Genomic DNA, 23,311 nt, shown 5'->3' with positions numbered 1-23,311 from the left:
CTTTCTCCCCATCTTTTCAAAGAAAATGAGTAGCATAAAACAGAAAATTAAAACTTAAAGTTGGCTTTGATATGCCCTGGATTTTACAGAAGATCTAAGTAGAGAAAAGAAGGGAAGTTACCTAGATACTTTATTTATTTATTTATTTATTTATTTAGAGATGGAGTCTCGCTCTGTTGCCCAGGCTGGAGCGCAGTGACACAATCTCGGGTTACTGCAACGTCCGCCCCCTAGGTTCAAGCAATTCTCCTGCCGCAGCCTCCCAAGTAGCTGGGATTACAGGCATGCACCACCACACCTGGCTGATTTTTTGGTATTTTTAGTAAAGACGGATTTTGCCATGTTGGCCAGGCTGGTCTCAAACTCCTGACCTCAGGTGATTCGCCTGCCCACCTCAGCCTCTCAAAGTGCTGGGATTACAGGTGTGAGCCACTGCACCCGGCCTACGGCCTACCTAGGTACTTTACTTTGAATATTTCCAGGCCCCCCTCTTGAAATTCTTTACAGATAAAAGATAGGGTGGGGATGGGAGGTAAGTCCTCCTCCTGACTCTTATTGACTAAGAAAATGTTGAGTCTGTCTTCTAAAAAGGTTTATGTGAGTGTTATTGGAATCTCTGGATTTTGGTTGATTATTTGAAAATTGAAGTATTAAAGCCACTACCTAACTCGGGGCCTACTATCATTGTTCTCTTGTGAACAAGTGGAGTCTGTGCCTCTTCTCCCACCCCGCCAGGCAAAGTCCATGTGCAAATCTACTAAGTCACCGAGAAGAGAATGTCAGGGCTAAAGCTTTTTACGTAATTGCTTTCAGAGAACTTTGGAGGGTTGGAATTATTTGAAAGATAACAATATAGTTTAAAAACCATGTTAGGAAGCCAGCGGAAGAAAGCTGAGAGAAGTTCCCCAGCTGCCAGTGGTCACGGAGAATTTGGCGATGGCCTGGATAACACTCCTGAGGTCTAGGGTCTGCCCGTACCTGCTGTGCAGATGAGAAGGTTGGCAGATCCAACCTAGACAGCACCTGTCCCCAGCTGAGAAGAGACATCTGCCTGTGGGTTTAACGAACTCTGCCCCTCCCCACGTGTCCCGGTGGCTGACACCATCTCTGTGGCTCTTGAAGTGGCCCAGCCTCAAAACACATTGACTCAATGCCACAGAAATTACATAGCACATGGGGCTGTCAGCACTTTCATACTTCCTCCTTGTTTCTTATTTAGTGTTCTAGATGCAGCTGAGTGCCAGACTAGTCCCTAGGGCAGCAGAGAAAGTCTGAAAGTCTGGACTGGCCGTCAGGAGGCATGGGTTCTAATACACCTTCAACCTTAAACTTGTCATGTGTCAGAGTGGCTTTTAATCTCACTGGCTTTCAGTTTTCTAATCTGTGAAATGAAGTATTCTTGGGCCAGGTGGGCTCCACATCTCTTTCAGTTATTAGATCCTATGGTTATAGAAAACTATATTCTTTTTTGTTGTTGTTGTTTTTTGAGACAAGGTCTTGCCCTGTTGCCCAGGCCAAAGCGCAGGCTGCACTGCAGCCCCGACCTCCCTGGATCAAGCCATCCTCCCACATCAGCTTCCTGAGTAGCTTGGACTACAGGCATGTACCACCACACCTGGCTAATTTTTGTATTTTTTATAGAGACAGGTTTTGCCTTGTTGCCTAGGCTGGTCTCAAATTCCTAGGCTCAAGCAATCTTCCCACCTTGGCCTTCCAAAGTGCTGGGATTACAGGCATGAACCATCATGCCTAGCCTGAAAACTAGATTCTTAATTCTGCTATCATCATTGCCATTCTTGAACCACAGAGTGCTTTAATGAACTTCATTAAGGACAGAGAGGATATGTCACAAAGACATTTTGTTATTTAGCTGAATTTTGATAACAGTCAATTTTAATACCACATGATAGTGGTCCTGTGGTGTCTCCTTCAAAGTAATAGAATAAATAACATTGATAAATGTCATTTAGTCATGGTTTAGTTAACCTGGCTGTCAGGTTAAGGCAGGATTTCTCAGCTGTGGCATTATTGACCTTCTGGGCTGGATAATTATTTGCTGTGGGGCGAGGGGGCTGGTAGTCTGTCCGGTACATTGTAGAATGTTGTTTAGCAGCATCCCTACCCACTAGGTGCCAGTACCACAGCACCCTCCTCCTGCCCCAAGTTGTGACAATCAAAAGTATCTCCAGATGTTGCCAAATGTCACCCAAAGGGAAAAACTGCCCTCAGTTAAGAACAACTAGGTTAAGCCATGACCAGGTTAGGCCAGGGTTAACTACATAGATTTGATATGTTACCGTCTAAAAACACTAGTTAGCCCCAGAGCAATAGCACCATCTATTTAATTCAAGTTAGAACAATCTAACCTCATTCTAAAATCTCAACAGAAACAATCCCTTTAATCTATCATGTTACAGTGCATTGCAGGCAATGGAATCTACTGCATTTCGAGTTTTTTGGAAATAGGCAGTATCATCTTTGTCTTGGTATTCTTTCTTACCATGCACGGAGTAAACGCTTAGCAAATTATTGAAAGAATGAACAACTTGCTCCAAAACACCAGAGAAGTGCAGAATGAGGAGCTGCCATGCTCAGGCAGTCATTCTGCATGATTCTTATTCTACAGGAGGAAATGAAGCAAGTGTTTGCCAGTTGGAAGGGTAGAAGGAATCTTTGGGAGGGAGGCTGCCATTACCCTAGCTGAAGTGAAGCCAGGTTAAAACCCTCTTCTGGTTTAAAAAAAAAAAAAAAAAAGCCATGGAACATTTAATGACGAGCCTCAGTACATCACAGCCCACGCTGTACATCACCCAGGCTCCCTAGGGGGAAATAAGAGTAAAAGATTCAGTTGCTTTACGTCTTCTGTATTCCTACATTGACGTATATTTTGGTGGCATGGGACTGTGGAATCTCAGATGTGCATCTGCCATGTTAATATCCCTAACATGGGAGTCCTACTGGTTTTTCTGATGTGCCTGAAGAGTATGACTTTAAGTTGCATTTGAAATGTTTCACTCAGTTGTCCTGACAAGTTAATTTTCTCAGAATACACAGAAACCACCTGTATTTGTCACTATAGATGCTAGTACTGCATTGAGTTTGTTTTCATGTTTGTTGTTTTATAGGTATTATTTGAATCACTGAATGCAAGCATTAGGTCTGATTCATGAGGTTTGTGGATTTCATCTGATATTATTTTGCAATCATTAAGTTCCGAAATGAACAAAGTTGATTTATTGTGAGAGTGTTCGCCTCTTAGCTGGGTATTTGTCATTTAGGAGGAAATCCACCAAACTAGTGCTGCACCATATCTTTCAGTCCCCTCTCCCCATCCTCACTGGGGATGTCTTAGTTTCAAAATAGGTCTCCCCAAGAGGTCCATTTATTGAGTTTGAATGGCAAGTGCTTTGGAAACACCCTGCCTTATCAGCACTCTATAAAATGTTCTCGGTTGTAGCATCCTTTTGATAATATAGTTAATTAACAACTCATGTTACAGAGATTTTAATTGTGAGATCAAAATTAAGCAAAGAGCAATGGAATAGAAAGAGCACATTTGTAGGGCTTACCATCTCTGCACATGAAACCAAGGCTCAAAATTAGGATTCAAAGAGAAGTGTAACTGTAATTTCAGAAGGTGGATTCATACAGTAATGAGTATCAGTTTCATCAGCATGGGTCATGAATACACATTCCTAGAGTCCCAGATTTCTATCTAGTGATACATACTCTATCCTTAAATTAAAAAAACAAAAAATAGATCACAATTTTAAAACCTGGGGTGAGAAAAGAAAGAGACTTAAGAGAATGAGAATATGCCTCTGTTTCCATTTACTTTCCCTCTGTCTGTGTCTGTCCAATCTTCCACCCCAAGAACACCAAGGAAATCAATGTTGTAGACCCAGATTGAATTTAAGATTTTTGAATAGAAGGAATGAAAGCACTTAGGTGCATTTTCTCTTGTTGGAAACTGATTTTAAAACTTGTTATTACTTATGTTTAGGGAAACAGTTGGGGTTGGTTGCAGAAGGGTATAATATTTACTTATTTCTTTGTTTACAAATTGAATTTTAGTACATATACCTCCTTCTTCCAGGAAGGATTTTAAGCTTCTAAATAATACAAATCAATTCAGTTCATTTAAAAAATAGTCCTACTCATAGCAAATGTTATCCAACCATAATAAATTGAGTATTTGGCTATTGACAGTTGCCCTCCTTGGCAAAGCATGCAATATGTGGTGTCTCACCAAGAAAGCTCAATGATGATCTACTTCCCGTAGTGAATGGGCTTTGGAAGGAAATCAAAGGATACATTTTAGCAGAAAAAAAAAAAAAAAAGAAAGAAAGAAAGGGAAAAATTAGCAGGCACTGAATCAGTACCAAGAAAAACAATCCCTCCTCTACTTTAAAAAAGATTCACATTCAGATGGGCTTGGTCCCATCAGTTAGTCAGACCAGAACCAAGTGGTGAGCTCACTTATCATGGACATGCTGGAGGAAACGCTTCAATCCAAACCCAGAGTAGCAACATCTGCCTAGCAGGAGAAGCAGTCACTAAATGCAGAAGGCCCTTCCCCTGGTAAGTTGAGCTTCACCTTTGTGAGCTCTCCAGACACAAATATGCTCCTTAACCATGATGCTGTTCGTATTAAGTCAGGCTGGGTGGAATATGTCACAGAAATGGGAGAACTCCCCACTGCTAGACCTGCCATCACCATTTCCACTTGGCTTAGTGGTTGACACATTTGGTTAACCATTTTGTTAGCCTCTGGTTAACCACTTATGGTTTGAAAACCTTACAGAAGTGGGAAAATTTCCATATACAATCTTATGCATATAAAAACAACTGTATAGGATACAATTCCCTCCTTATCTGCCACACCAAATCCACACCAAATTTTGCTGGCATATGGTGAAAAGAAGAACCCACTTGATAATACCCCTTTGGTGATTAATTTATCTGGAAACTAGGGTGGAGTGGACAATTCTCCAAAAAAAGGAATTGAGCTTCTTTTGAGTTTGGAATACTTTGACTCAATCTTGTATTCACTTCTCTTTTGGAATGATTCTGCCTTATCATTATACATTTATAAATACCAGTGCCCTTGGATCATGTATGTTTTCTACCTTCAGCTAGAGCTGACTTGCTTTCTTTCTTGCCACTCTCGCGCGTCTTCCTTCTTTCTCTCTGTCCTTGTTTCTCACCTTCCTTCTGGCCTTCCCCATCTTGCTCTTTATCATCTACCATCTTTCTTTTAACCAAGAGGCTCTCCAGCTAAGTAGGTCACACCACAAAGAAAAGCAGGAGGTTCAAATTCCTTCCCTTTACTGAGTCCTAAGAGATCACTTAACATTTCTTCACAGGAATTTTCTACATCTCCAAAAGGTAGGGAATAATTTTTGTCACCTATTTCATAGCTTAATATCTGCAAGGTACTGATTTAGGGCAAGCTACTACATATTATTGTCAGTCCCTGGTGAGCAGTTGCGTAAAAGAAATTTGGAGTCAGAAAAGAAATTGCTTGAGCTGGAAAAGAAGACAGATCATGAAAACGATATCTTAAGCCTGTAAGAAGATAAATTTTTAGAGAGGCCATTTTCAATTAATAAATCAACCAGAAAGCTTTCTGTTTGGCATTTTTAGAATGGTACTCAGTTGTGACAATGTGATTTAAGGAGATGGTTCCACACTTTCCCCCCCACCACCCCCATTACTTGTGTTGTAGGCAGTAAAAAAGTAGATTTAGATCTCTGGTTCATTGAATTGTACACCATAAAGACAATAGAAATGGAGATGTAAAAAGATAGCTTAGCAAGGGCCAGTGATTCTACCGTCAAAAACGTGCCAAATAGGATGGGTGTGGTGGCTCACACCTGTAATCCCAGCACCTTGGAAGGCTGAGGCAGGCTGATCACTTGAGGCCAGGAGTTCGAGACCAGCCTGGTCAACATGGTGAAATCTCATCTTTACTAAAAATACAAAAATTAGTTGGCATGGTTGCAAGTGCCTGTAATCCCAGCTACTTGGGAGGCTGAGGCATGAGACTTGCTTGAAACTGGGAGGTGGAGGTTGCAGTGAGCCAAGATCACACCACCGCATTCCAGCCTGGGTGACAGAGCAAGACTCTGTCTCAAAAAAAATTGCCAAATAATTAATAATTGTCATATCACATGGAAAAAAAAAAACAAAGCAAAACTAGAGAAAACTCTGAAACTAGAAGAAAGTATAGAATGCTCAATATTTTCTAATACCTGATTATTACTGAAATTTTAACAATGTAGTTGAGAACCAGTATGATTTGGATGCGTATCAGCTCAGAAGGAAGTTGCTCCTCACTTTTTGGTTGGAAATGCTGTGCACTGTCACCTTCTTGGGCATAATTCAAAAGCTCTTCTTAAGCGTAACTTTCTAGACACACACACACACACACACGGCCAGATTCTTATTAGATTATGAATGACTCTTCTTTAAATGCCTTGAATGTAGACATGCAGGGAAAAGAAGAAAAGATTCCGTATTTTTTGTTCTGGCTTCCTTGAGCACAGCTTTCTTCTCCTTGGTGTGGTTTACCTGAAATACTGAAGATCATGCTCTTATCCGTGATGACTGGCCTTCATCCTGTGTCCCTCAGAGGCTTCTACAGGTGTGGTTCAGGGAGACCAGGCAGTGGACAAATGGCATCATGGATTCTCAGTATGCTCAGAGCCCAGGGGCTATTTATAAATGTGCTGTTTGGGTGGTCAGGTGACTGCTGGGTTGAGTGTCATATGATCCAGACCACTCACAGGCAGACCTCCTCTTTAGCAGGATGGTAGAACTGTCACAGCAAGTTGATTTGGCTATTGGTCCGATGACTTTGGACCACTAATAGAAAGCCAAAGGAAGTAAGGCAGGTGCTTAAGAATCAGAGAGTATTGCAATCCCTCTCTCTCTCGCTTCCCCTAACCCCCACCGAATTCTCCTCCCTCTGACCACTCCTCTCATATCAGTGGTGAGTACTGCGAGCCCCCACACTTTGAGGTCTCAGGCAGGGGTGAGATTCAGAGGCAACAGATAGCAACGAGGACCCAAATACACCATCACTATTTTCCCAAGGAGAAAAAGCAGGACTGGACACCCACAGAGCACATTAGACAGCCTCAGATATGGATACCAAGGGACAAGACAATCTAAACTTCCATACAGTCAACTTACCCTATCATTAGAAAAACCAGGAGACTTCTTACTAGAAAAAGTTTGAGGCCCTGTTGGCCAGAACACCGAATGTCTACGACAGAGGCCCAATGATACACATCTTGCTATTTCCCAACAACTGGAGGGAAGCCAGATGACAGCTGTCTCGAGGGGTAGACATGTGTTGGGAGAAGTTTCCATCTCCAGTCCCCTGAGGGCTTTTTAGTCAAACTTCCAGATTCCAAAGTTTAGGCATCAGTTATTGAGCTGCCCTCTGGGAATGGAGCAAAGGACAGTGTCCATCAAGTGAGCTGAGCACAGCCGCCCTCCCAGGGGCTTGGGGGAGGATCTGCTAAAGAGCTGGGTGATGTGGCAGCAACTGGCTGTCCCACCCAAGCAGCACACTGCCAAATCCTGCACCTCCTGCAGCACGCACTGCAAAGGGACTGTTGTCACGATGGTCACCAAGCACATACCCAAGGACTGCTGTGCATTGAAAAGGTGCCATTTATGTAGCTAGAGTTGCTCTCTGTCCATCTTGCTTGAGATTTGGGGACGTGTAGCATTGAAGAGAAATCACTATTCATTGCACCCCTTTTTGCCAAATAATTAGGTCACTCACTCAGGAATGGCCCTGTGATACACATGTGGAGTCAAGTTTGCTGTGGGAACTTGAACTCTGAATTTCCTGACTTCTGTGCAATTAAAATCCCAAAGTTAATGCTGCATTAGCATGGATTTTCCATGGTGGGTTATAAATGCAAAGTTCTATGTTTCATATGTATTTTTCTAACATATGTTACTGCCTGTGTTTCTGATTAAAAGTTCATCCAAAATAAAATAACAAGGGATTACTTTTTTCCAATAGAACTTTCTTCTTCTATAAAAGCTGGAAATAAGCCCTCACCTAAAGTTACCCAGGTTTGCAGGTGCTGAGACTTTAGAGGTGAGTAGTGTTTGTTAGCAAGACAAAGGGCATTATTCTCCCTGCAGTCACCACCAGAAAGCGTTGTTTCTGTAAAGAAAATTACAGGCCACTGCTTCAAAGACATTACATGGTTAGGCACTACTACTGGAGACTTTCAGGCAGCAGGCAGGCTGGCAATCAACAAATATTTATTCTACGTCCATTGTGCATTTAGTGACTTTAAAATTCCCAGAGAAACTAGCATATAATATTTTCTAGGGCCAGATTAGTACCTGAGGTCATGCCATAATGCTTAAGGAACTCGGCAGCCGGAAAGGAACAGGGGATCTATAATATCTCACCTGAGTATGGGGACATTGATGGAATAAGAAAATCAGACCCCCAAAAAGGCTTTTTAAAGCTGAACTTGTCAGGGCATTTCTTCCCTTTAGATCTCCTTTAAGAGACACCCAGCCTTCATTCCCTACATGTGCATACCTGCACACAAACACACACACACACACACACACACACACACATACACACACATACACACACATACTCTGTCACCACCACCACAGTCTCTGCCCAGAAATTGAACCCAACTAAATGGATCAATTCATCAGATTTTGTTAAAAAACTAATGAACACTTTTTAGAAATCATCAAACGTGCCAAGATGTGTATATAGGGATGTTCATCCCAGTGTTACAGAGGAAAAATAAAAACAGCATGCCTGCCCATCAATTCAGAATTGGGATACTCCCCTAGAGAAAAATCTAACACTATTAGATATGATATTTAGATCTCTGGTGGGGGCAGGCAGGTGAGGGACCTGGACTTGTATGGCTCACATCATGGCCCTGTGGAGAATAGGACTCTCACTCTCTTGAGTTCTCTAATTTAGTTTTATTGATACAGCTGAAAAATCACATCAGCTGTTTTGATGTGTGCATTGCATAATGATGCTTTACGAAGTCAAAATCCCCACACCCTTCTGTTATATATATGTTAGCCCCAAGCTATATCTCCTCTAAGCTGCTTTGGATGGTAGATGCTTTTTGTTTTGTTTTTCTTAACCAAGCATAAGATGTTATACTGATTCCTGTTAAATTTCTCATTAGACAAGATCTTCACGGATACTGATTCTTCACCTGATGTGTTAAACACTCTCGACTAGCTTTGTATTATACACAGTTGATGGCTGTGGCTTCTGCATTTTCTCTTTGGTTCTAAGCCAGCTGGTAGATAATAGAATTGTAAGAAAAGGAGAGTACCAGTATCTGGCAGAGGAGCCAAATTCTCTGAGACAAATACTAAAAGCCTGGCATTGACTTTAGTCATTCTAGGGCAAATATCTTTTTGGTCTTCATTGTTTCATAATACAGTGTTTCGCATAAGGTGACGTCATAATGAACATTAGTAAGTCTCAGATGAAGTCAAGAGTTCTCTATCAGCCGACTGTTGGAAGAAAAGAGATTCTTCTTTTGCTTTCTTTTTTAAAATATTGTTTAAATTGAGGTAGAATCCACATAAAATAAAATTAACTGTTCTTTTTTTTTTTTTTTTTTTTTTTTTTTTTGAGATGGTGTCTTGCTCTGTTGCCCAGGCTGGAGTGCAGTGGCATGATCTCGGCTCACTGCAACCTCCACCGCCCGGAATTCAAGCAATTCTCCTGCCTCAGCCTCCCAAGTAGCTGGAATTATGGGCGCTTGCCGCCACATTCCGCTAATTTTTGTATTTTTAGTAGAGATGGGGTTTCACTATGTTGACCAGCTAGTCTCAACCTCCTGACCTCAAGTGATCTGCCTGCCTTTACCTCCCAAACTGCTGGGGTTACAGGCGTGAGGCACTGCACTCAGCCCAAACTAACCATTTTAAGGTGTGCATTTTAGTGCCATTTAGTACATTCGACGTGTTGTGCAACTATCATCTTTGTCTAGTTCCAAAATATTTTCATTATCTCAAAAGGAAACCCTGGAACCATTAAGCAGTGACTTAATCCTCACCTCAGCCTCCAGCAATAAGTAATCTGGGTTTTCTGTCTCTATGATTTAAGTATTTCTAGATATTTTATGTAAATGTAATCATACAAAACGTGACCTTTTGTGTCTGGCTTGTTTCATTTAGCATAATGCTTTTGGGATTCAACTATGTTGTAGGATATGTCCGTGTTTCATTCCTTTGTATGGACAAATAATATTCCATTGTGCTTTATTTTTCATCAAAAGCTGATATTAACTTCACCCCTACCCACCCACTCCTTATCCACAAGACAACTCTTCTCAGTTCCATCAACTCTGCTGTATATCTTTATGGTTTACACAGATTCTCATCTCATTATGTACCCCCATTTCACAGAAGAGGAATTTGAAGCTTAAGGTGATCACCCAAGGTCCTGGAGCCAGGCTTTAAAACCAAGACTTCTCACTCTAAGTCTTCTGTTGTTTTTCTGAAGTTCTCTGCAATGATAACTTTTCTTTCTTTGTTTTAGACATCCACCCAACTCATTTCTCCAATAGTAAACCTCAACTTGGATCCTTTCTCTGATGAAATAGGGAGTGAAGAATCATGCCTTCCTTTGTTAGGTAGATGAAGGCACATGGCGCTAAGTGGTTTACTTCTCTAAGGACCTAGAGCTGCCTTATAATAGAGCTAAGACTAGCTCTGGCTCTCAGGATAGCAGTTTCTTCTGAAAGTTGCTAAAATGCACAGCGTCTTAAAATGCTCACCCTCCTGCTGAATTATAAAAGACAGCCACTGAGTCCAAGAGATGCAGGGAAGTGGTATCTGAAATAAAATAATTCTATAAATGTGCGTTCATTAATTTCTTCATTCAGCAAGAATAAATTAAAGGCTCACTCTTACAGAGCTGTAATTAATATATGATTTAGATATTAATATGGAAAAGGCTGGCAGGGAAATTGCTAAAATTTGTCTCTGGGGTTTGTTTGGCTTTTTAGACATCAAAGTGCAATGTATCACCTAGCACTTAGTCTGATCAAGCACCAAATTCTTTTTCTTGCTTACATTAGATCTGCTGAAGTTCTACTTTTCTGAAATACCATCCTTACTCATGAGCTAGGGTGGTACTTCATCCTGTGATAGTCCGTACATCATTTTCCAATGGACTAGAGTATTGATTTCTAATACAACTCCTTTGTGTTATTTACTAATTATATCCTTTCTAATATCTTCAGTTGGTAAGTATGAATGATGTAATGTGACAAGTAATAGAAATATTTATTTTTCTAGGTCTTATGGAATCCTTTTCCTCCTGGGTAATATTTCCTTCCAACCTGGTGGACTTATTTGAAGTTTTATTAGCAAACCAAAATCTAAATCAGAATCCTTCAATTGTGGAACCATCAAAGCTGAGTTACCTTATGAAAGTTTTAAAAGGAACAGATTTTATTCCAAGTGATTAAGCCAAGTATGATCTTAGTTAATCCCATGCACAGCACGGAACTGTTGTTTTTCTGTCTATCGCCACATCTCCAAGTTTGAAAGCATTTGGGGATCTAAGCTGGCCATTTATAGTTGTTAAATTCAGTGGATAAATATCAATTTGGGCTTTTTTAGTAATTCAGAAAGAATTTCAGAAATGTTTGATACCTAGAGGAAGTCGGTAATCATTGCTATTAAAAGCAATGAAGTGAAGGCTTCATGCAGTGAAGGCTTTTGGTCTCAAACCACTGACTGGACCATTCAGAAGCCTGTGTTGACTGCTTTTGTGGATCAACTGTGTTTGGAAAGTGAAAGAAAAAAAAAAGGAGAAATTACAGTAATGCTTTGGAGAGGCCACAGAGGACAATTATTTTGTATTTGGAAGGAAATATGAAACCAGATTTTGTCATATTTGTATGCAGAGATCTTCTTACTTCTGTGGTCAACCCAGAAACACTACATTTTGATATTTTCACATTTCTTTTCTGGAGCAAAAACCAACAGCCATTTATAATTAAAACCTTTCTGGAAAGAATACTCCAACCTTCCTCACTTTCACTCAATTGAATTTCAATTAACGTTTAATAATTCGGCTCGGCTTTCAGAGTCTATAAAGCATAAGCAGTCAGCCTTGTTGAAGATGGAGAAGCGATGTTTTCACAGTTGCACAAATGTTTCTAATTGGCATGAGCCACTTGCTAATGGGAGATAAATTGCCCGGGGTGGGTGTGGGTGGGTGTGCTGCGTGTGTGCACACTCACGCAGGCACACAAGCATGCATGCTTGTGGCGGTAATGACGTGTGGGTGTACCTAGGCTTCACTCGACATGCCAATGATGCAAACTTGAGCTAAAAGGGAAATTAAAGAAGGACCAGGGCTGGGCCGTGACAGCAGCGGCCACACTGGGATGGGAGGAGGCGAATAGTTGGTTCCTTACCAAGAACCCGGCAGCAGGCCCACCCTCCCATCGCGGACAGTGGACAGGAGCTTAGAAAATACATGGACCAAATGAAAATGATTCCTTTTGACTGAAACTAGCTGTGCATCAGGCTTCTCGCCACCTCTCCTAATTTTCTCTCATATAAATGAACATGGTAGAAGATGACAGAAAGTCGACAAGAATCATTTTTCTTTCTTTCTTGCAGTCATGTCAGTAATAGCCCTGGGTTTTATAGCTGAAAAATATGTTTATTTGCTCATTAATTTTCCTCTCTCTCCCTTGCCTTTTCTTGGCATTAGGTGGAATGTTATTTAAAACAAGACACAGTTCAGCTTCAAAAAGAAAAATCATTCTGCAAAATACAGCTTAGACCCATTTACTGGTCATTTATCATCCCCAAGAGAGTGGAGTAGAAATTTCTATATTTGGGAGATTTAAATGATTTACAGTGCAACTGCAACTCTTGTTGGCACCAGGATCCAGGGATGCAGTAGGTTCCTTAGGACTTCGAAGAGTGTCCCAAACTGTTTTGAAATGACACGGAGAATATTCAATGTGGCATATGCAGAGCAGCTTGATAATCATTTATCTTCACTGCATTCCTTCAAATATGACACAGGCTGCTGCTCAGAGGGTAGACTCAACCCAAAGGCCTGTCATTTTCTGAGGGGTGATCAAAAGTCTTCATCTCCACATCTAAGTGTGTATTTCTTCTCTCTGGTGTTTTAAAAAGCTTGGTTTATGCATCTTCCATTTCCTTCTAATAGTGGGCAAATAACAATGTGCCTATTATGGTACCTGGCACATAGCTGAAGCCCAATAAACATTTGTTGAGTAAATAAATAGTTAAGTAGAATGTTAAAAGCATTGCTAGCATTATTGTCTTGGCCTTAACAGTGCAAGAATAGACTTGAGGCAATCAAGTAATTTCCCTTAACAGTATAAGCTAATTATTTGAGAGATGAAGATCTGGTGCATCGTATTTATTTGTCAGGTTCCATTTGCTCCTAATTAAAGGTGGAAAAGTTGTTTGTAGCTTTGAAGGGATGGCACAACGACCCACTCCTACATAGATTTTTTATTTTCCTTGCCACGTTTTCAAGGAAAATACATCAAGATAAAATTAACAGGCATTCCTCTTACTTACTTCTGTTTTCTTTTCTCTGTTACTGTTTTCTAGAGGGCAGGCAGGATGTGGAGCAGGAAACTGTTTTGACTGTACTTTTATAGCCCCTCTGCCTATATGGCTTCTGTAGTTGATTCTGCTAACCTTGGTTGACTAATAAAATCATCCTCCCACATAAATACCAGCTACAGTGATCCCAGATTAAAATGCTGCATTTATCATAAGCCTCAGAAAGTTTAATTCATTCATTCCTTCATTCATTCCACAAATATGAATTCAGTGTATCATATGTATCAGGCTCTGTGCTAAAGCTGTGTATTTAACACTGAGCAAACTCTAACATGGTTTCTGCTCTAAGCTTACAATCTGAGATGGTTGATGAATATTAATTAAATAATCATACTAAAATTATATCGCTACAAACTAAACTATTTTTTAAAAGAAATATGGTTCTACTAGGACCATATAACAGGAACCGATTTACACTTGGAGACCAGGGAGAAGTTTACTAAGGAGAAGGCTGGACTGAAGAAAGGGAATGTCTGAAGAACATCTGAAGAAAGGGAAAGAGTGTCCTAGGCAAGAAGATTGTGAAACGCAAAGGCCCCATGTCTGGAGGGTGCATGATGCGCCCTCCAGAAACTGAAAGTTGGCCAGTGTGGCTGGGTGGGAAGAGAAATGGCTGACGGGAAGGCAGGCCCATGCCCTGCAGGGACCACAGCTAGGCCATATTAAGGGCTTGGACCTTCATCTCCTGAGCATTAGACAGACTTACAAGGGTTAAAGCCAAGGGTGAGGAAGTAGAGGCAGGGAGAAGGGATACAGGGCCCTTATCATGTCTGTATTTTGGAGTAGGGGAACTGTAAGTATCAATTCTTCACAAATACAACAAGGGAGATGAAGATGCTGAGCCCTAGACAATCCTTTCTTTGCTGCAGATGAAGTTCCTGGAAATTCTTTACCATCCACTCTCCCTTCCACTAAATTTCAGAAAGAGTGCATCCAGGTCCCTAGCTGTGTGCTGAATAACACTTGCATGTAGCCATGGCTGGACCATTCAGCAATGACATCTCCTCTTGTCAGCTCTTCTTGCCCCTTCTTGCTCTTTCTGCTTTTCCTTTTGATGATGGGGAGGTGGCAGAACAGTTCATTTCTCTTTTTGACAAAGTGTGAATGGCATGGCTTGTGGCACCTTCTCTCCTGGTTTAGAGAACAAGCTTTGGAGGTAGAGTGGCTTTGCCTCTCTTTTAGCCTTACAGGGTTGTTCTGAGGATTAGGTAGCTTGATACTTGTAAAACATATAGAACAAGGACTGGCACATAGCATGTACTTAGTTAATGCTAGCCATTATTATTACCTATTTTTGCAGATATAGAAAGCTGTCAAAGATATATTGCTGAAGGGACAAAAAGCAAGATACAAAACTACGTATTAAAAGAGCTTGCTTTTGTGCAAAGCAAATGTCTGAGGATATGTGGTGGTTACATCTGAGGAACAGGACTGGGGTTTAGGGGAGAAGGCTAGGCAAGTGGCTTTTACTTTTTCATCCAGTATTTTTGTAGCAATTGATTTTTTATTATAAAAAGTATACTTTTATAGTAATGAAATTACAAGGAATAGTTTAGAAAGTCCATACTTTCCATCATGTCATTTTTTTAAAAAGGCATGATGATTTCAACATAACCTCTTTTCATATTTTTTCATCCTTAAATTCGGAAGTATCATCCAAAAAGTTTTCCTGGGGGTAAAGAAACATGTATCTAAAACCCAGCAATTCCCCAGATTTTCATTTCTTTGCTGTGCCATAGTCAAATAAAAGTTTTTAAAATTACATGCTATTTTAATTCCACAGTTACAAAATTATTCTAGTTATTCTTTCATCTCTCCATATACATATATAGAGTTGTCTGGAATGCTGTTCACCCACCAGATATAAACAACGCATTTGGCTTCATTGTTGCTGACTTCATTGCACAGCATTGCTTAAATTTTTATAATAAGCATTTTTATAAAAACAATGAAATCATTGCTCAAAATTGGAGATGAGAAGTGTTAGTTCACTTTTCTGTTTAGAAGTAAACATGGCCAGGTGTAGTGGCTCACGCCTGTAATCCCAGCTCTTTGGGAGGCCGAGGCAGGTGGATCACGAGGTCAAAAGATGGAGACCATCACAGCCAACATGGTGAAACCCTGTCTCTACTAAAAATACAAAAATTAGCTGGTCACGGTGGCACATGCCTGTAGTCCCAGCTACTTGGGAGGCTGAGGCAGGAGAATCGCTTGAACCCGGGAGGCCGAGGTTGCAGTGAGATCTCGCCACTGCACTCCAGCCTGGCAACAGAGCAAGACTCCATCTTAAAAAAAAAAAAAAAAAAAAAAAAAAAGGAGGAAACACAATACCCAGCATCTAATCTTTCCCAGACATTTAGGATGCTGAACTTCTTCAGGATTATGAATGTCAGTAACTGTTGTGCAGTATCTGTTGCTCATGAAAGAGGTGAGAAGTAGACTATGTGGCTACTGAATCAGGATGACGAAAATATTTTAAATGATGATCGCATATTAACATACAGTCTACCATCCTTTCCTCTTGTTTTTTTTTTTATTTTTTTTCTCAGCAGGTAGAGGCTCTTTATGTTTAATTAAGGATTTTGATTAATTGAATTGGTATTTTTCAATAGCGTATGTAACTGGTTGAGAATCATTAATATTGTACAATATTAGAGCATGGTAACTTTGATCATCATTTAAATACAACTGTTTCCTTGCCCAGCAATTATACACCACTATCATGAATCAGATAAGAACACAAATCTGGAAACAACTTTTAGTCCCCTGGTAAATACTTCATGAAGCCAATGGGAGCTTGCCAATTAGACAATCATCTCTGCATAAGATATATTTCCAACGGAGTAACTGCATTATACAGTCCTTAGCACATTATGCCCCTCGGGATATGATGATAATTGACTGTGTCACAGAAGAAACAATTTTGAAGAAACTGGGACTAAGCTGATTATCAACTGAATCTTTAGAACAGGGTTAGCAAATGATGGCCCAAGGGCCAAATCTGGCCCGCTGCCTAATTTTGTCCAGTGTATGAGCTAAGAATGGTTTTTACGTTTTAAGTGACTGGGGAAAAAAATCAAAAGTAGAATAACACTTCATGACGTGTAAAAATTATATGAAATTCAGATTTCCTGTCCCTGAAGTTGTGTCAGAACATAGCAGATTCATTCATTTACACATTGTCTGCAGCTGCTTTTGCACCACAGTATCAGAGTTGAGTAGTTGTGACAGAGAAGATAAGAGAAGAAAATATTGACTATCTGACTCTTTATAGAAAAAGTTTGCTGACTCCTCCTTTAGACTCAGGTACAAGTTATTTGTGTGTATGTCTGCTTATGAATGGATGATGCTTTTGTGTTAGAAGTATATCTGGCTGGTTGATGTGGCCATCAAAGGAGGTGCAATACTTCATATTCTTCTATTTTCCTCACTCCCTTCTCAAAGTCAAAAGAAAGCTATTGAGTGAGAAAAATTAAGAGTATTGGAAGGGACCATAAGAAAAATCTTGGTACAGAAAAGACCTACACATTACCTCCGAAGCTTGTAAATTACTAACTCTAATTTTAAGCCCTAAAATCAGATTAGTTCTCTACTTTTTAAAATTTGAAATTATTTATTCTCTGTGTCTGAGAAATATTTTGAGAGGCAAGAGCATTTGTTCTTGTGACTCTTACAAAATACAGTGGCTGGCCAGGCCCGGTGGCTCACGCCTGTAATCCCAGCACTTTAGGAGGCCGAGGCAGATGGATCACGAGATCAGGAGTTCAAGACCAGCCTGGCCAAGATGATGAAACCCCATCTCTACTAAAAATACAAAAATTAGCTGGGCATGGTGGCAGGTGCCTGTAATCCCAGCTACTCAGAAGGCTGAGGCAGAGAATTGCTTGAAGCTGGGAGGTGGAGGTTGCAGTGAGCCGAGATCACACCACTGCACTCCAGCCTGAGTGACAGAGCGAGACTCCATCTCAAAAAAAAAAAAAAAATTAATTAAAAAACAAAATACAGTGGCACACCAGATGGAGGCTCTTTGTTCAGTGGTATCACCCTATTGAATGGTGCTCTTTGGTGTATCCTTGCATTCAGTTGTAGATACGATATAATGCATGATTGGATAATAGGAAATACCTTTTAGTAGAATGTGTAATTCTTGATAGGATATCCTGCCCATTGGTTTTGACAGTTGAATTAACCTATTTGGCTGACATTGACCCTCCTACTGACCACGATATATAAGAAAATATGAAATTAATATAAAAGCAATCTTGTACTGGTAGCAAGATAGCTACTGGTAGGAAACATTAACAATAGCATCATAAAATATAGAATTGAAAATGTGAGTCATTTTGCTTTTAAATCTCTATCATGTACATGACTGACTTCAGTTGTTCTCTCCCCTCCCTTTTGTTCTGTTTCAGAGGTTGAAGGCTGCATTGACTCACCACCCTGCTGCCATGTCAAATGGGAACATGAACACCATGGGACACATGATGGAGATGATGGGCTCCCGGCAGGACCAGACGCCACACCATCACATGCACTCGCACCCGCATCAGCACCAGACACTGCCACCCCATCACCCTTACCCACACCAGCACCAGCACCCAGCGCACCATCCTCACCCTCAACCCCATCACCAGCAGAACCATCCACATCACCACTCCCATTCCCACCTTCATGCACACCCAGCACATCACCAGACCTCGCCACATCCGCCCCTGCACACCGGCAACCAAGCACAGGTAGACCTTTTCCGTGATCTCCTTCCCCTTCTTATTCTCCTTCTTAACAGTGCAAGCTCTAATGCTGGGGTCATTTGCAGCAATCTTGTTTGACAAGCCCAGGTGTTCTATCTCACATTCTAGGGAGCTCTGTTTATCTCGTAGGAGGCAAGCCTTACCCATAAGACCCTACCAGATCATAATTTCTATAAATAAAATACTAAATAATATCAGGTCTACTCTCTAAGGGCAAGTATAAACTTTAAGTTCTCCAAAATCTGTTTTTGCAGTGTGTCAGAAAGTTAGCCCCTCTCAAAAGTAATATGAATTGATGGATTAGGAAGAACTTAAGCTTGTGAAGAAAGATGTGAATTAAGAATGAGAAAAACGAGTTAATTCTAACCCTGGTTCTAGCTGCTATGTTTTAAAACATCATAGAGACTCAATTTTGTCACCTGTAAAAATGGAAGTTAAATACAACAGGAAATCTTCTGAGTAACAGTGAATGTTAAAAATCTAAAGAGTAACAATTCAAGGCAGACAAAGAAGCTCCATCATGGATGCTACGGCGTAAGGTGCTGTGTAAATGGTGAAGAGAGGTGACTCATCCCCCTGAATGAGAAATGCGTTGGAGGGAACAGAAAGAGAGCCAAGTTCTGTAGATGATCAGACCAAGAGAAAGGCCAAATCCCAGTGGGGGAGAGTCACCAGGAGTGGCTGCAAAGAAAGCCAGCATTTAGACAAAACTGAAAGAGGGTTGGGGGACCAGGCAGACATTATGTCACCCACAGTCAAGAAGAGAGGCGAGTCCTGTACTGGAGTGAGTTTTAGTAAGTGGATGAAGGGCATGTCCAGGAGCATGGCTGGGCCTAGACACTTTGGATCCTCAAGCAGAATGACCTTCATCCATACCCTCCACCCAGTCCACGCTGCCAGCTTCCAACCAGCTGGATTAGAAGGGTGTCGGAAGCATGGAACGGCCAAATAACACTTATTCACTGACTCCTCTGTCATCTGCTTCTGGAGACGAGACCTTATACCAGGCAGCTTTTTGAACTCTTGAGCCCCCCTCCATTAACATGCACCAAACCTGGACAGCCATCCACAGAATGGGTCAGGCACAAGCAACTCTCTAAGCTATTCATTAGATAAACTGTCTTTTGCAAGGTTCTTAGAGGTGTTCTACATTGTGAATAAGAATTGAGCATTAGAATGAGATAACCTTAATTTTTTTCCTGCCTTCCTCACTGTGTGATTGTGAACAGAAACAATTAACCTCTCTAACCCTCAGTTTTCCCATCTGTAAAATGGGGCTGAGTAATAGTAGACTAAACTCCTAGGCTCTTATGAGTATTAAATAAGAGAGTCTCTGTAAAGCCCTTGACACAGTGTTCAAAATATGTTATTCCAAACCAAAATAATAGAAGTTTAGCAAATTGTATAGCAATCAAACACTATCCAGAGAAACTTTTTAGTCACATTTTTAGTCAAATGCCATACTAGAACATGTATTTAGAAAGAAAAAAAAAACTACAAAGTCAATGATGGGCAAACTGATTCACATTTGTACTTAGTTTATAAGGAAACGAGAACATCAAGGTTTGGTTGCCTTTGTGGGCAAGTTATTTCACAGAGCAAGTTATAAAACAATTCTTTGAATATGAAAGCCATTCACTAGCTAATTACCAATTAGCCAATTGCCCTCTGTTTCAAGTCAGTAAGTGGCCAATAGTATATGCAATTAGTTAATTGCTATTATAATTAGCTTCATGAACAGTTGCTTTTTTTAATTGTATACTAAAAAGAAAGAGCCCAGGTTGGTCTTGCTAAAATTTGAACCAGATCATTTAGGCAGTATCCCAAAATACCACTCTTAAATTGTATTAACTTGGCTGAGTACTGAGATCTTTGCCATTTTGCTTAATTGTATGATTATCTGAAAGTAGGAATAGAATCCTTTGAACTCTGAGATTCTAAGATGATTTGGAATACAATCTGCCTTTTTGAAATTATAATTTATTACTTTTGATCAAAATTTTCAGAGCATCTATGCCAAGACAATTCTGCTTTAAAAATAAAATTACAAGCAACAATAATTACCAGGTATACAAATTCTGGTTTTAGGGTTGTATTTGCATTTTCTTCTGGCTTCTTGTGCTCCTCCTGCAGGTAAGGACGTGATTGTAGAGTGCTGGTTTCAAGGAATTTCTCTTAACCAATCCTGAACCTACATTACACCTGAAACCACGTCACTTATGCCTTTGGGTGAAGGCACAGGAAAAGTATCATGGGTTACAGGTTGATTAAACTTAGGGTAGGAGGATACAGAATTGAAAGATAAGTCCCTGCAATGGAGATTAAAAAACAATTTTTTCCTATTTGAGGGTTTTGTCTGGGGCTGGCAATAAGAGATTATAATTCACAAAAGGAAACAGTTAAAGGCAAAAATATCTGAGCAGTTAGCACATTCCCTCTTTGCAGTAGTTAGCTCAGGAATTAGCATCTGAAATGACAAGTGCTAAGCCTGTGCCAATAACAAGGATGACGTCTTCACTAGCGATTCTGATGAGTAAGACCTTAGACAGTTAATTTATTTTGTTATTCCTCTATAATCGGGAGGAAAAGAGTCACCAACAACCAGTTCTAGAAAATGTCTTTGCTGGCCTGGTGTGGTGGCTCACGCCTGTAATCTCAGCACTTTGGGAGGCCGAGTCTGGTGGATCATGAGGTCAAGAGTTCAAGACCTGCCTGGCCAAGATGGTGAAACCGCATCTCTACTAAAAAACTACAAAAATTAGCCAAGCATGGCGGCAGGCACCTGTAATCCCAGCTACTTGGGAGGCTGAGGCAGGAGAATCGCTTGAACCCGTGCAGCAGAGGTTGCAGTGAACCGAAATCACGCCACTGCACTCTAGCCTGGGCGACAGACTGGGCGACAGAGAGAGACTCCGTCTCAAGAAAAAAAGAAAACGTCTTTGCTTTGCATAAAATTACTAAGATGCAGTTCAACCTCAACCCTGGGCCTGATTCTTTTACAGTTAGTCATAGACAGTTTGATAGAGTTTTGGATTAAAATATATCACCATCAGTCAACTGATGTCAACCAGTAGCCATTATTAGTGCAATTACAGTCATTCTGATTGATTTCAATCATAGTGCTGGAATGTGGTAGAAAAGATTGTTGGGCTTCATTTTTAAAACTTTTGGCCTGTTATTTCTGCAGGTTAAATGTCTCTTGTAAAACAACTTTATAGGTATTACCGTCATAAACCTGAGTGACTGAGAAATGGGAGAGGAAAAAAAAAAAAAAACCTTTTATTGAGAATGAAGAAGGAGGAAGGAGTGAAGTGCATGAGGGAAAGCATTAGGTGTCCAGACATATAAAGAGTCAGTCGTAGAAATTTCACAAGGTGCTGTGTGTCTGCCTTATGAATAGAAATAAAGCTCTATGTGTGGGGGTCTCCAAGCCTTAGATGTGGCTGAGTCCCACACAGACCTTGCAAGGACTCTATAAGCATAGTAAAACTTTTTAATAAAGTGCTTTGCCACTCTTAGGATTTCCTTCTAATGTAACTGTATGGTAATGAACAAGCAACTCTCACTATCTCACACACACAGAATGTGACGGGGCTCAGTGCTGCTTCAGCCATCAATTTAATGCTTTCAAAGGCCCAGCTTCCCAATCACCTAGAAAGCTCTCCTGGATCTCCTTTCACCCTGGTGAGCGCTCTGAGGGGCAGGCAGGCCTGGCTGGAGTGTGCAGATCCAGCTAGTCCTCTGCATTAAGAAGGGTGAAATAGTCAAAATAGGATTTCATCTGCTTTCCTGGCTTCATGGGCTTCTTTTCATAGGAGTCACAGTGGCAACGATGTCCCAGAGGTGTGTTAGGAACACAATTTTACCGCTATTAGAATGAAAGGAGCCCACAACCTGCTCAGAGGTTTTCTGCAGATGACAGATGAGTCATCCATATTGTGATAATAACCCTGACCTTTCTGTTTTCACCCTGTAGCCATACATTGGCTATTTTAAAGTTGTTCATTTGTTTTTGTTTTTGTTTTTTTTTTAGAGACAAGGTCTTGCTCTGTTGCCCAGGCTGGAGTGCAGTGGCATGATCATAGCTCATGGCAACCTCAACCTCCTGGGCTCAAGCAAGCCTCCCACCTCAGCCTCCTAAGTAGCTAGGACTACAGGCATGTGCCACCACGCCTGGCTAATTTTTCCTTTTTTTTTTTTTTGTAGAGACAGGGTCTTGCTATGTTACCTAGGCTGGTCACAAACTCCTGGCCTCAAGTGATCCTCCCACCACACCTGGCCCTTACTTTTAAGTTTTTAAATACACCATCAGTAAAACATTTTTAATAGTTGAAGGAGAAAAATAAATGTTTCCTCTACCATGATTCGGCCAAATGCCTGTCAGGGAAAAATCCATCTGACTACATCTTTTCACGAGTCATTCCTGTATCTTGCCAACACATCATAGAATATAGGTCAGTGATGCTTTTTCTTTTCTTTCATGAGTGTGATTTCATCATCTGTTTCATTCATAGGAGGCAAGTCTCATATGCTGACTGAAGCGATAGACTTTCTGTGCTTTGCTTTTTAACATCAGCTTGAGTTTCTTCCCTTACCTAACATGTCCTTCCCTATCCCCATCACCTCCTCCCTCTCTGTCCCAGCAGGTTTCACCAGCAACACAACAGATGCAGCCAACCCAGACAATACAGCCACCCCAGCCCACAGGGGGGCGCCGGCGAAGGGTGGTAGATGAGGATCCGGACGAGAGGCGGCGGAAATTTCTGGAACGGAACCGGGCAGCTGCCACCCGCTGCAGACAGAAGAGGAAGGTCTGGGTGATGTCATTGGAAAAGAAAGCAGAAGAACTCACCCAGACAAACATGCAGCTTCAGGTGCAGCCCACGGTGTCT

The 23,311-nt window shown here is 40.9% G+C and overlaps 1 protein-coding gene across 4 annotated transcripts in view; it reads left to right on the top strand.

Annotated features, from left to right (window-relative positions):
- Nucleotides 1-23,311, top strand: part of CREB5 (cAMP responsive element binding protein 5) — a 416,932-nt gene that overhangs the window by 375,707 nt on the left and 17,914 nt on the right. For all 4 annotated transcript variants that reach the window (XM_054559357.2, XM_054559355.2, XM_009242928.4 and 1 more), the window contains 2 exons: nucleotides 18,081-18,404; nucleotides 23,066-23,293. In XM_054559357.2, the coding sequence (XP_054415332.1) occupies nucleotides 18,081-18,404; nucleotides 23,066-23,293 (552 nt within the window). The remainder of the gene's footprint in view (nucleotides 1-18,080; nucleotides 18,405-23,065; nucleotides 23,294-23,311) is intronic.

Source organism: Pongo abelii, chromosome 6, assembly GCF_028885655.2.
Source record: "Pongo abelii isolate AG06213 chromosome 6, NHGRI_mPonAbe1-v2.0_pri, whole genome shotgun sequence".
In the NCBI taxonomy this organism is placed as follows: domain Eukaryota; kingdom Metazoa; phylum Chordata; class Mammalia; order Primates; family Hominidae; genus Pongo; species Pongo abelii.
The sequence above is the reverse complement of the archived record's forward strand: the minus strand, read 5'-3'. Positions and strand labels throughout refer to the sequence as shown.